This window comes from Triturus cristatus, chromosome 5_1 (genome assembly GCF_964204655.1).
Source record: "Triturus cristatus chromosome 5_1, aTriCri1.1, whole genome shotgun sequence".
Taxonomy (NCBI): domain Eukaryota; kingdom Metazoa; phylum Chordata; class Amphibia; order Caudata; family Salamandridae; genus Triturus; species Triturus cristatus.
Window position 1 is genome coordinate 786,458,513 of NC_140587.1, and position 14,884 is coordinate 786,473,396.

Here is a 14,884-nt window from a genome sequence, read left to right on the forward strand (position 1 = left end):
CCTCACAGGCCCATGTTTCCTGGAGGAGACAAACATCATATTTACTCATAAAACTGGCCCATTCTGGTGAATCTAGTTTGGTCTTGATACCAGCTAGATTCCAAGACAACAGGGACCCTTGCTTAATAGTGGGTGGTGTCATGTGAGATGGAGCTATCTGGCCTTGTACCCTCCCCCTGATGCCCGTTCTACAATTAGGCGGCGAAGGGGCCCTGGAGATTACAAGTGGTCCTATCAAATCTGGGGGGACAGCATCATATTCGGCCGTAAGTATGCTTTCATTGGCCCTCGACTTCTTGGGGGATAAAACATGTATCACAGAGTGGGTTTGTCAATAATTGGAGCCCTTGTTGTAGAAAATTTTTAAATTGTGGGCCTCTATCCCCGTTCTTGGACCGTATGTTGGGTACTCCGTAATAAACCCTGGTAGGCGTGCATCCTCGAAATTAACGATGATGCAGTCTCCCTGAGTGGTTTTAGGTTGGGGGCCTACCCATTGTACTCTTCTGACAAATAGAATCCGCCCATTAAAATGAGTAGGGATTGGTCTGTGTATATTCAGCCAATGGCTCGTTTTGTTTTTTAATTGGTGAAAGGATTCAAATTTGCCAGTAGGGAGTTCAGGGACACCAGTTAAGATCACAACATAAGGTAGTGATTCGGGGGGAAGATGTATTTGCGTTGGGGATGCTCTGGGCGGAGTGCCTGGGGTAGGTAACTCAGTAGCTGTTCTCGTACCCACAGATTTCATATGGTTTATAGCCGGGGCTACTTTACTTGTACAACCCTCCCGCCCGGGTAGCTGATGGATAACTGACATCCCCCCCCCCTTGTGACCCAGATGGCTGGCTCGTGTTTGTAACTTGTGAGGGCAGGGCTTTGTCTAAGGCTGTGCCTGCATCAGTTATAACCAGGCGTTTGTCTGTTGGAGACGGCATGGGGTTTGTAGAACTTGTACCATAGTGGCAATTACTTTTACCAATGTCCCTTGTGGCCAGCTTAACAACATTCTTAAGTGAACAAAAATTGTCCAGAACAGTTTGTTCAAGTTTGTCCACCTTTTCTACAACTGTTTTTATCCTTTCTAATAGAGGTAAAATTAAGGAGCGAACGGTATGTTCTAGCTGGGAAAGCATATCATTGCCATTGGGCAGGGGGGGAGAGGGTGCAGTTACATCTGCCGGTGTAGGACAGGCTGGAGAATTAAAAGAGTCAGAAGTCAAAGTATTACTAGTAGGTTTTGGAATTTTCGCCTGCCTGTCACCGTCAATTACCCCAGCCCTTTTCCTTTTGTGGTGCACTGGTCTAGAAGGTTTCCCCCCTGCCCTGGTCTGCGGTCGAGTGGTTTTAGGTTTAGGTGTTACCACAGATTCCACTGCTGAAGCCAAATCCGTCATCACTGGAGATTGTGATAACCTCCCAGGAGGTGATAGCAAATTTTCTGGAGATACAATCTCAATGTGGGAAGAGACAACCCCCCGTGTATGGTCTGTATGTTTGCTTGGTGACTTGGCAAGTGCCAACGGGCCCAGGGAAGAACGTCTAGCAAACTTAGGATCAATAGAGAGGCGCCTTTCGGTAATAGCGATTTCTTTCTCAAGTACCGAGACAGCTCGGGTGATAAATTGGTCCATGGTGCCAGACACAGTTGAAGGGACCGCAACACGTTTCCCCATTCCAGGCATTTTTCACGCAGCAAGTGGGTGTCCCACAGAAAGTAACAAGATAACGCAAATGTCAAAAGTTATGCTGCGAGTATTCCAAATGTTCGATAAGTGTACTCACTGTACAGGGGGGTGGCCCAGCCCGGCCTCTTCCGGCCCCGGACGGCCACAGATGGTCCCGCCCTTGTCCCGGGCTTTGCCCGGCGCGTCCCGCGACGCGGCCCTCAGCTGTTCTTAAGTGCGCCTCCTGGCGCTGCGTTCAATGAGCGTGCCGCCGCTAGTGCTGCCGGGAGATGGAGTCCCGGGGCGGCGACGCTGACTTTGGCACGGTGTGACTCTTGGCGGTGGCGGTAACAACAATGGCGTGTACCGGAGTTTTCCAGGCTGACCAGGTAGGTTTCTCAGCTCCCCCCCGCTCTGCCGCCCTCAGCTGTTCTTAAGTGCGCCTCCTGGCGCTGGCGCTGCGTTCAATGAGCGCGCCGCCACTAGTGCTGCCGGGAGATGGAGTCCCGGGGCGGCGACGCTGACTCTGGCACGGTGTGACTCTTGGCGGTGGCGGTAACAACAATGGCGTGTACCGGAGTTTTCCAGGCTGACCAGGTAGGTTTCTCAGCTTATGGGGGTAACCATAAGAAGCAGATCCTACTTTCCTACAGAGGATCTATTCTAATCCACTACCCCTGGCCTGCTTCTCCAGAACCGATTAGTACTGCAGGGCAGCAAAGATCATATTACACTAAGGTCAGTTACCAGTGGGATAGGACATACCATTAGTTGCATGTGGAGCTTGGCCTAAAGCACCACCATAACATAACTTATTTGTAAAGCGCACATTCACCCAGAAGGGTACCTTGGTACTGAATAAAATATGTTCATTGTTACTGAACTCAATGGTACTCATTCTATCGACCTCAGAAGGATGAAAGGCTGAGTGGACCCGCCGTGATTTGAACCTGTGACCATGAGGTCAAACACAGGCCCCTACAGTCACATTAGCCCACTAAACCACCAGACCTGGATAAGACATGCTTCCCAGCCACCACATACCTGCAGCCTTTATCTCGCTGGTGTCACTTCTAATGCAAGATCTGGATTAGGACTGAGGCAGAGAAAGCGAATCCTTATAAGCTAATGTGTCAGTCCTTCTGACTCTGAACATCAGGTCTTGGGATGCTACATGACTGAAGTCTGGCAGCCATTAGTGACACAAAAGAACATTGCTTACTAATCATGTCTTATGGTCTGCTTTTTCAATCAGACAGTTGTCTAATTAGGCCCTTATGGATCCCTTCATCACACAGAAGGTCTGCAAGGTGACCAGGTTCTAGATAACCATATTTGGAACAGAGCTGCGACTTGAAGGCTGGCCCCTGAATGGGAGCAGATCCACAGGGATACCTTATCGTTGGAACAGCTTACATCAAACTCATACACCAGCTTACCCTCCAGAACATTTTTAACTTTTGCTTTAACAAAATGCCGCCAAGAAAACTTCCTATGTGCTGCCCTACATGGCACAGAGACAACCAATCAGCCTTGAATGTTTGGCCAAATAGTGGAAAATCATGCATAATTTTAACATACCTCTTTCCTTTTGTCCGAGTTTACCGCTTTTAAGAATTTCTAGAACATAAAATAAAATATGCTTGTTAACAAAACATACATCACAATATTACGAGTCTCATATTCCTAAAACTGTTTCGGATGTTTCTTTTAGAGCTTTAGATTTTTTTATTTTGGCACTAAAATGTGTCTTAATGGTGTTGTTTCTATTTTTCAATTGATGCAATTTCTATATTTGCAAAGTAAAATAACATGCAGTGGTGCCAACTCCAACAAACATTGGAAAAGCTAATATGTCTTTCCTATGTAAGAGATATTGACTTTAGCAATATGTTTTAGCCATGTTGTACACCAGTGTGGCTCTTGTTCAGCATGGCTTAAGGATAGTGGTGTGGGGTAGATTGGAGTGGGGTATATTGGCGTACAGTGGAGGTGGGGTAGAGATGGCTAGAGTGGAGTGGGGTAGTGTGGGTTAGAGTGGAATGGGCTGGATTGGGGTAGATTGGAGTGAGGTGGAGTGGGATATTTTGGATTGGGGTCGACTGAAATAGGGAGTTGGGTCGATCGGTGTGCAGTAGATTGAACTGATGTAGATTGGGGTGGAGTGGAGTAGATTGGAGTGGGGTAGATTGGAGTGGGGTAGATTTATGGATTACAGTAGCATAGAATGGAATGGAGTGGGGTGGATTGTGGAAGTTTGGAGTGAGGTAGATTGGAGTGGTGTGGGGTACATTTGGGTGGGGTGAGTTAGACTGGAGTGGGTTAGATTGGGGTAGAGTGGGACATATTGGAGTGGATTGCGGTAGATTAAAGTGGGGGAGTGGGGTGGATTTAATTGGGGTAGATTGGGGTGGAATGGAGTTGATTGAGGTGGAGTGAGGTGGAAAGGAGTGGAGTGGGGTAGATGGGAGTGGAGTGGAGTAGTTTGGAGTGGGATATATTAGGGTCAATTGGAGTTTGGTAGATTGGGAAAGAGTGGAGTGAAATGGATTGTGCTAGATTGGACTGGGGTAGATTGGAGAGGGTAGATTGGAATGGGGAGTAGTAGTTTGGGGTGGTGTAGATTAGGGTGCAGTGGGGTAGATTGGAGTGGGATAAATTGGGGGATTATGAAGGGTAGATTGCAGTGACGTGGTGTAGATTGGAGTGGGGTAGATTGGAGTGAGACAGATAGGAGTGGGGTAGTTTGGAGTGTGGTAGAGTGAGGTAGATTTGAGTGGAGTAGTTTGGAGTGGAGTTGGATAGAGTGGTGTGGGGCAGATTGGGTCATGATGGGGTAGGCTGGAGTGGAGTGGATTGGAGTAGATTAGGGTAGATTGGAGTGGGGTAGATTAGAGTGGGGTGAATTGGATGGGATAGATTTGAGTAGGCTAATTTGGGGTGGAGTGGCGTAGGGTAGAGTGGTTAGATTTGACTGGAGTGGGGTAGATTTGGGTGGATGTGGTAGTATTGTAGTTAAGTGGAGTGCAGTAGATTGGGTGGAGTAGAATGGAGTGTGGTAGTTTGGGGTCGAGTGAAGTGGGTTAGATTGGGTGGATTAGAGTGGGTATATTGGAGCGGGGTAGATTGGGATAGAGTGGAGTGTGGTAGATTGGATTTGAGTGGGGTGGAATGGAATTGGGGAGATTGGAGTGGAGTCGAGATTGGAGTGAGCTAGATTGGGGAAGGATGGAGTGGGATAGCTTGGAGTAAAGTGTGAAGGAGTAGCTAAACGTGGAGTGGGGTAGATTTGGTGTATTAGAGTAGGGTAGATAGTAATGGGGTGAGGGAGATTGGAGTGGGTTTGATTGAAGAGGGATGATTGGAGTGGAGTGGACTGGAGTCGAGTGGGGCAGATTGGAGTGGGTGGATTGGAGTGGGGAAGAGTGATGTGGGGTATATTGCAGTGGGGTGGAGTGGGGTGAAGTGGAGTGGTCTGGAGTAGAGTTGAGTGGAGTAGAGTGGAGTGGAGTAGATTGAAGTGGGGTAGATTGGGGTAGGGTAGATTAAGGTGAAGTAGATTGGGGAGGGTTACATTGGAGTAGAGTACATTGGGTGGAGTGGGTTAGATTGGAGTGGTTTTGGGTAGATTTGAGTGAAGTGTGGTAAATTGGAGTGAAGTAGGGTAGATGTGGGTAGAGTGGAGTGTGGTATATTGGGGGAGTGGGGTAGATTGGAGTGATGTGGGGTATATTGTGATGGGTTGGGTTAGATTGGAGTGGGGTGGAGTGGGGCAGATTGGGGTAGAGTGGGGAAGATTAGGGTAGAGTGGGGTCAAGTGGAGTGGTGTAGATTGGAGTGGAGTAGATTGGGGTGGAATGTAGTGGGGGAGTGGGGTAGATTGAATTGGGGAGATTGGAATGGAGTGGGGGATTGGGGTGGAGTGCGGTAGATTGGAGTGGAGTGAGGAAGATTTGAGTAGAGATTGGTAGACTGGAGTGGGGTAGATTGAAGCGAAGTGGAATGGGGTAGGTTTGAGTGGAGTAGTGTGGTAGAGTGGAGTGGGGTAGAGTGGAGTGGGAGAGACTGGATGATTTGGAGCATGGTAGATTGAAGTGGAGTGGGGTAGGTTGTGGTAGATTGTAGTGGAGTGGGGTAGACTGTGGTGCCACATTGTGGTGGAGCGGGGTAGATTAGAGTGTCGAGGATTTGGATAGATTGCAGTCGTGTTTGGAGTGGAGTGGGGTATATTGGTATGGAGTGAGGTCAAGTGGACTGTGGTAGACTGGAGTGGAGTAGAGTGGAGTAGGGTAGATTGGAATGGAGTGGTTTGTATTGGGGTACATTGCAGTGGGGTGGATTAGGGTAGATTGGAGTGGGGCACATTGGAGTGGATTGAAGTGGGAATAGGCTGGGGTAGAATAAGCAGAGCGGGGTAGATTTAAGTGAAGTGGGGTAGAGTGGATTTTAGTGGAGTGGGTGCATTGGAGTGGGGTAGACTGGGGTGGGGTTGATTGCAGTGGGTGGGGTGGAGTGGGGTGAAGTGAAGTGGAGCGGACTGTGGTAGAGTAGAGTGGAGTCAATTAGAGTAGATAGGGGTAGATTGGAGTGGGGTAGACTGGTGTAGGGTAGATTGGGGAGGGGTAGATAGGAGTAGGGTACATTGGGGTGGAGTGGGGTGAGGTTGATTGAAGTGAGATTACACTGGGGTAGATTGGAGCAGAGCGGGGTAGATTTGAGAGGAGTGGCGAGATTAGAGTGGAGTGGAGTGGGGTAGATTGGAGAGGGGTAGACTGGAGTGGAGAGGGGTAGATTGGATCTTTATGGAGTGTATTGGGGTAGAGTTGAGTGGGATAGATTGGGTCGTGTTGGGTAGATTGGGGTAGGGTGGTGTGGGATAGATTGGGTGGAGTGGAGCAGATTAGAGTGGAGCAGATTGGGGTAGATTGTAGCGAAGTGGCATGGGGTGGGGTACATTGGTTTGGAGTGGAGTGGTATAGATTGGAGTGGAGTGGAGTGGGGTGGGGTGGAGTTGAGTGGGACAGATTGGAGTGGGGTAGAGTGGAGTGGGATAAGTGCTGTGGAGTGGATGGGCATAGAGTGGAGTGGCATGTTTTGTTGTGGAGTGAGTGGTGTAGATTGGAGCGGCGTGGAGTTCAGTTGTGTGGCAAGTCGCAGAGTGTCTTAGAGTGGAGGGGCATAGAGTGGATTGGCATATCGTAGAGTGGAGTGAAGTGTGGTTGAATGGAGTGCCGTGGAATAGAGTGGAACAGCATAGAGTGGAGTGGAATGGTGTTGTGTTGAGTATGCATAGTTTAGTAACTAACTGCCATCACAGAAAACACATTTTCAATTGAAATGACCATTACATTTGCACCGAAATACGGTTTTACTGCACACAAATTATTTGTTTCCACTACACTTCAGAATTACAAAAAATTTGCTTTATTTGTACTAATTCTGATATATTATGAAACATCAGCACAGTTCTTTTTTTTTGTTGTTTGCTAGAAAAAAACATCCCACTCACACTCCTCTTACATGGATTGCCACATAAATTCACTCACTTTGAAGTCAGAAAAAATAAACACCAAGCTCCCAGGAAGAGGTAGCCTGACATTTGACCTCTGTTTTTGAATGACCAGCAAATGTGACAAGATAAGAACAAAATTTAAAGGCCTGTTTTCAGAAAGAAAGTTCGTGGAAGAATAAGGTTTGGGTAACAGGAGGGATGAACTCAAGCTGGACAGCCTAAAGCAAATAAAGCCAGCAAATAGAAAGCCAGAAAATGTGAGTTACAAACCACAAAGCCAATAGTTTGCAAGAGGCAGACTGCATTCCTAGGTCAGCTTTCTGAATGTCCCCAAGATGTATTTGGCAAACAAGACAGCTACACATTCTGGTAGGCTGCAACCTAAAAATCATTCATGAGTACTTGAAATGGTACTCCTATAGTACTCCACATATACTTAAATACCTTTGTGAATTGCCCTTATAATACCTAAAATGGGAATACATCGAAATATTCATGGAGTAGTCATAAACAATTAGTACACATAGAAAGGATGGTGGCTTATTTACACTTTTATTAGTAGGCCACTTCAGAAAGGCTTGCGAGAGTACGTAAAAGAGTACTACAGTAATACTACTTTATGTACCCTAAAATGCCTTTGTGAATTGGCACCAGTGTCCTTGAGGCACATTCCACATGCCCAAACACAGTTCACTTAAGAACAGACTATCTGTAAATCGGTGTAAACTGTAAGATTGCGCAGTAGTGTATAATCACCACCATCACCACTGACTCACCATAGGCCTCATCCTCTGTCAAAGCATCTGTTATGTATCTGAAATCGATGCAAGATACCAACTGCTTAGGATCCTGAAAATAAAGACCACAGTGTTTAGTTTCAGTCCTTCTTCACTGGGTGACAAATGATCTTTGCATTACCTTTGACATCTACGACTTGATAACAGTAATCTTGCAAATTGTACGGTGTCCAGGGCTGAAACTGTAAAAATTATAAAATTGCTAAGCTCAGTGTTTACCAGGAGTGCATATGCACCTTATTTCTCTTTGCGCAACTCAGAGTGGAGAATAATACACCAAGGGGGGAGATATACTGAAATTTTACACCGTGTGACACAAATCAGCGCAAAATCTTTTTTTTCCTTTTACTTTCCAGCGCTAACGCGAAACTAATGCAAAGCAGAGCATAGCGTTGCTTTGCATTACTTAACGCCCAGGGGGTGGAGCATGGGCATTCCCATGCAACCATCCAAGGTTTCTGATGCTAAACCCAATTTACTAAATAAAGTAGACAGGATTTAGCGTCAGAAACTGTGCCCTTTCGAAGTAGTCGCAAGGCAGGAGAAATGGCTTAATTTCTCCTTCCTTTTCCGACTTTGTACATGTGCTGCATTGTACAGCACACATCCAAAGAGAGAAAAGGGTTTAAGTCAGTCTAGTATTTTGTACTGGAAGGGTACCGTTCCAGTACAAAACCTATAATAGACTCACAGAGACACCTTTCCACCATGTCGCAAAGGTGTCACCGTGGCGCACTGCAGCTGGGGAAAGGGGAGGAGAGAGCCATATTTCAGTAAATTTGGCACTCTCCTCTTATCTCCTTTTCATGCAGCATAACATTTGCGGCTGCGGCACCGCTTAGCGTGAAAAAGTGGTAAATCTGCCCCTAATAGTGGAGTTCATACAGTGGTAGGCTTATTAAGTGTATTCAGGACAGATGAAATAGAGAATGTAAAAAAATAATATTCTTAGAGCAAAATACCCCTGCTGGAGAGACTAACCAATATGGAAAAAATTGCTGGAAAAGATATTTTGAGCGCCTGCCAGAAGACAATGTTGCCAGTGATGCGCCTCTGTTGCCTATTTATTAAAGTAAGGAAAGGTACATCACCGAAGGCTTTTTTAAGCTCAAATCTGTTTAGGGTGAATTTTTTTCCTCAGTGGCACCTCGGTACTCCGATAAAGAATATGGGCTCTACATATAACGAAGCAATTTAAGTATCCGACATTATTTCATGGAAAGTGGGCGCAAGCTTTTACTTGCTAGTGATGTACGCTCTGCCCAGCTGAAACGCAGAGCTAGACTAATTCCTGATCTCTGGCAATTCCAGTCTTTCAGGGACAACGTCAGTGCACAGATATCTAAATCAGATAAGAAAAGGAGGACCCATAGAAAGACTAATGTATGGCCGTCCTAAGCAGTTAAATACAGAATATTCTCTAATACGGGGAGAAAACGAAACCATTGGCTGTTGAATGAAGAAGTGGAACATGCCAATAATTGATTCACAAAACTCACAGATCCCCAATGAGTATGTGAGCTTCTCAGACCCACAAACTACAGTACAATAAGAACAAGAGGCGTAATTCACAAATCGAAAAAGAGACCTAGTATGGTTGACCAAGAATGTCGAGAGAAGAAAAAAGAATTAAAAGTATATCTATTAACAGGACTATAGCAAGAAAAAACTAGGTAAGGAAGGAATACAAAAAATACTCAAAACCAAAAAAGGCAGCACCTGTGAGAAAAATAGAAAGAATCGGAAAGGGCAGCAAAATAAAGATTCCAGAAATGTCTGATATATGGCAGCCTCAAGCTCCACTAAATACCATGACACAACAACAAAAAACACACAGCAGAGACGTGGGGGAATTGTTATTAAAAAAAGATGTAAGGTGCCTTATACACCAAAGAGCCACATCACAGGAAATCTACTGAACTTCATGACTCATCGTCTATGACAAGAAACAAACAACTGTTGAATCAGGAGGAGAGTGATGAAATGGTTTTTTCCCGAACATATTTAATTTAATTTAATTGTGGGTTTATATAGCGCTAGAATCGACTCCCGGAGGAGTATCTCCACGCTTCGACCGCTGGGGAACCCGTCCTGGCTCACCCTGAGAGATGGTCCCTAATGGGTATCTCTAAGGTGCGACCAAGCATCCCCGGCGGTCTGGGGGGGCCGTTGTGAAGATGAGGCAAGCTAATGCCCAGAGTTGCCGAGTGTGGTCCCTGACTGGAGTAGGCACCGAGGCGAGAATTATCGAGCCCGCTGACCCTGGTCCACGACCCTATATAACCAAAATAGTTACTGTGGTAGCAGAAGCAGATTACAAACTGAACTTCAAGAAACCCAAAAAGTGCTTTATGAAAGTACTTTTTTGAGGACAGAGTTATCCAGTGAAGTGCAAACGCTTGTTCTTAGAGAAACGTGGAACTCTTGAGACCTTAAATTCCCTATGGGACTTACAAGAATGAATGAGTTTCTTAAATTTAGGTAGAACATAAGAGCCACATTAAACTGTGAGAGTAAAAATCCTATATCAGCTGTTTACACCTACATTTTCCATGAAGGACTAAAAGCAACATCATACACAGATACTCAGAGACTTGCAGAGAGACATTATTACTGCAGCACACTTACAAACGAGAGATGACATACTTAATTTGGTGATTAGAATAGCAACTATTTAATCATAATATACATATATTCTGTACAATGAAGGACAGACCACACCTATTACATATAAGTCACATTTATACACTTCTGCAGAGAAGCAATTAATTCGGATAAAAAAATGACTCTCTGCAGTACGAACATAATCATCAAAGCACGGCCCACAGCACGATGAAAGAAAACAATTATAGTACAAGTATAATTTCCATCTATGGAAACTGCCACTAAGGAAATCATCCCAGATTCACATGCATTAAGTATTCGCTAGACACAGTGGGCTGCAAGTCAGGCCAGTAATGATGTATATTTTGAGTATGACCCTACATTAAATACACAAGAGTTCCCACAATATTGAGAGGCAATTCCTGAGACCCTGCCTGCAAAAACAATTGCAAGATTATCATGATGTTTTTACACGGACTGATCAGCACAGCCTGCAATAGACACAAAACAGCAGTACTGTGCAGCCTGTGCAGCAAAGGAAAGAAGATCTTCGGATTCTGCATTTAAAATCGACAACATACACGTAAAGTCCTTACGAAGACTCAGCTGGACAAACTGCAGAATGAAATGCACTGCTCTTGGCTCTGAAAAAGTCTGACAAATCAATGGCAACAATAATCTAACTCATCTTTTTGTGTACAAGTATACAGTGTTGAATTAAAAGATTGGGAAATGATTACAACGGCTCACAGGAAAGACAAAAAAAGCTAAACAGCTTTGGGCTCAGATAGCTGCCCTTCGATGACAGCTCCCATTAGTGGATGTCCAGCACAAGCTGGCACACCAGAGTGTGGGAGTTCACTCAAAGGCAATTCTGCCATAGATCAATTGTGAAATCTGCAGTGCAAGTGCAGGTTTGTAAAGTTGGAGTGATTACTTGGTCAAAAACTACAATCGACACTTAGTAGTCCAATCATGAAAGCCCCTCCACCTGGCTTTAAGGAGAAGCATAACTTGTGTCAGGTAAAAGATAGGCTCCCTGCTGGATACATTCCTAAAATAATGGAACATTATATTTCAAATTAATCCACTAGATTAAATGTAATGAAGGCCGCTAAATAAGCAATAGGCTCTGCACATGTTGAGGTATCTTTCATGTTACTCATGCTACAGGAGCGTTACTGGTGGCCGTTGATTGTCAATATGTGCTACAACACGAAATTTGTAATAAATCATTCTACAAATGTTGCACACCCATCGGTTCCATTGGAAAAGCTAGGCATCCTTTCCAAATTGTTTGCCTAGACTATATGGATCCATTACAATCAAAAGATATGTACAAATATATATTAGCAGTGATAGACTCATACACCCGATTTATGTGAGTATGACTCCAATGGCAGGATACAGCTTGCACAATCCTCCAAGTTATTACCTGAGGAACTTGGTGAGGTGGGAGTAAGTCTACATTTCTCCCACCCTTTTAGACCCAGTTCAAACAGGGTTGTGGAAATACCTAACAATATGCTAAAACAAGCCTTGACTGAGAGGGCCTTAGACAATAGTAGTTCATGGGTCCAAAAACTGTTAGGTACCCAGACAGCTATAAATAATATCCCAAGACCTGTATTGTTGACCTGCTCCCCTTATGAATGGTGCTCAGAGTCAAAATGTATTTAGCGGACCTTCCCAGGTGGAAGGATCTGCATGACTAATCATGTCTCACTCTGTTGCAGCATTCACAGCATACCTGGGCTAGTCTTAGTCAGATTTCAACTAATGAAGGGGTGGGAATGCTGACAGCGGAGTGCCCCGCCTCCGGCTAGTCAGGTGTCCGAAAGTCTCCACGCCCAACCCCCGTAATGGCGGTTCGTGAACGCCAGTACTAGCGGCGTTATCGACGTCTCTCCTTCTTTCCTTGATTCGAAGTGCTGTCATCATCCAGAGTGCTGCACGGGAACCTAAGAAAAGCGAAACTGATCCAAACAGTCCTCGGAAGAGACCGCAGCAAACGAGCTGATGAGGCAAGGAAATATTAAATACTGAAATTGACGGGAATGAGATCAGCGCTCGAGACAGGAGACACGAGTCAGGAGTTAGAAGCCACGAGCCACGAGCCAGGAGCTGTCTGCACCGTTTTCAGAGCCACACCAGCCAAGACATCAAGACCGAGGGAGTGTCTGAGTGAGTAATGACCTGTCTCTGTCTCTGTTAAGTGCGTTCTGGAGCACTTCACCTGGACTGCACTGGTATCGGTCGCATATTATAATTACAAATGCTATCTGTAATTATATGATTTAGCCTTAGCCTTCGCCCATATTTGCCTGTTTTCGCCTGTATTCTCTATTAGAGCGCTTTTAAAACGCCTTACAACGCCATCTCTCAGCTAAGGCTTAGCAAGATCTGACTTCAAGATATCTCTGCTTGGCATAAAATATGGGTAAACCTCTAAAACACAACGGGGCAGCCAAAAGCGACAACAAAGCCCGTCAAAAAAGAATTAAAACTCGCTTAGCCCAAGTGAAGGAAGCAAGTCAGCCTGCCCCAAAAGGGCGACGAGCTTGCACGTACTCCATCCCAAGACAGCACCTTTGAGAGCTCTGAAGAGGAGCCGACTCCGGAGACACTGTTAAAAACTAAGGAACCCCAGGAGCTTCTTAGGGTAGACGAACTTCAGCAGTCCAGTGAGCCCGGTAGCGCAGGTGCAGTCGCGGATGTTCCTAATGATAAAAACAACCTTTCTAAGCAATTTCCGCTATTCTTTAAAAAAGCAACCTTGCCACCACCGGTCTCCAACCCTAGTCCACCAACAAGGACCACAACCAAAGGCGATTCAACGGACTGGGGCCAGACAATGGAACCACTAGGTATCCTACCCTCAAGACAGGAGCTATCTCCAGAGTACCATTCAATAGCAGGGGGGGAGACTCGGCTCCCGCTCAAGCGCTAAGAAGAGATCAAAAGCTGAATCGTGCACAAGAAAAAGTTCAAAAGCCAAATCAGGTCACTAACATGCATATGGGCCGCGAGACGTTGACTTCAACAGCTGTTGAAAAAACAAATGGAGGCTTACTAACAGCAATTGCCCCACACCATGACTCCTTTGGGCCAGAAAGTCTGCTCGTAGCTCCTGTCCCCGCTCCAGTATCAGTACCTCTACCAGTCACAGCTCAAGGGGAGACCACATCTCCGACTTCATCCCCCAAAGTTACCGAGTCCACAGCTGCTCAGCTTAATTTCATCTTAAGCTTGGAGAAATGTGAGAACAGCGATGCAAGACAATTAGACATCAAAGACCTTCTTAATCTGATTCTAGATGAAATTCGCGAAATGAAAAGGGCCCAGAAAATTGAGACCGCCTCACTGCACCTACGTTTGGGGAAAATCGAAGAGGCGATGCAGGGTTTCCCCATTAGACTCCAGGAAGCAGAAGCCAGAGTCTCACTTCTCGAGGATCAGATTACCTCGGTGTCCAAAGAGATGAAAGCAGCTACAATCAAAGAGAGACATCTCGAAAATAAGCTTGAGGAGCTCGAAAATCATTCTCGGAGGTCAAATTTGCGGATAGTTGGAGTTCCAGAGAGAATTGAACAGTCACAGCCTATGCAGTGGGTGGAATCTTTCATTAAACAAACTGTTCTCCCGGAGTTTGAAGGAGACCTCACTATTGCAAGGGCTCACCGAGTACCAGCACAACCTTTTCCTAACTCTCCTATTCCACGAACAATTCTGGTGAACTTTATGGACTTTCGAATAAAAGAGAGAATCTTAATGAGAGCAATTCAGCAGAGGCAGTTCTCCTTAAATGCTTCAACTAAGTGTCGAATTTTCTCTGACATGAGTGCCTCTGCTGCTCGTAAAAGAAAAGAATTTGTTAAGCTCTTACAGCTCTTTAAAACGTATGGTGCCCAAGCCTCTATCGCACAACAGTCCAAACTAAAAGTCCTTGTCAAGGGCAAGTTCTTTTTGTTCTCAGATCTGGACGAGGCCCAGGCACTACTAAAGGAAATTTCTAAGGGAGTTTAAATTTATTTGAAAAACCCGTCATGATCCATAATTTACAGGCAGGGTTGGGATGGGCGTGGGGAAGTAGGACACTAAGGGTGTAAGGTCAAGACACCCCAGGGTTTTGTAGGGTGGGAGAAATGTGGTCAGCGGGGTCCGTAGGGATCATCCACATTGTAGGGTGGGGTTTTTTTTTTTTCTTTGGGGTGGGTGGGACAGCGGGCATTCTGTATTCATTTATGGCAAAGAGGGAAAAAACAGAGCAAGAGGTTTTTTTGAATAAGGCTACAATTAGGATT

The 14,884-nt window shown here is 45.5% G+C and overlaps 1 protein-coding gene across 4 annotated transcripts in view; it reads right to left on the reverse strand.

Annotated features, from left to right (window-relative positions):
* LOC146831481 (mitochondrial enolase superfamily member 1-like) overlaps positions 1-14,884 on the reverse strand; it is a 358,171-nt gene that overhangs the window by 105,286 nt on the left and 238,001 nt on the right. For all 4 annotated transcript variants that reach the window (XM_085605810.1, XM_085605812.1, XM_085605811.1 and 1 more), the window contains 2 exons: positions 7,956-8,028; positions 3,249-3,287 (listed from right to left, as the gene is read on the reverse strand). In XM_085605810.1, coding sequence (XP_085461936.1) covers positions 3,249-3,287; positions 7,956-8,028 — 112 coding nt within the window. The remainder of the gene's footprint in view (positions 1-3,248; positions 3,288-7,955; positions 8,029-14,884) is intronic.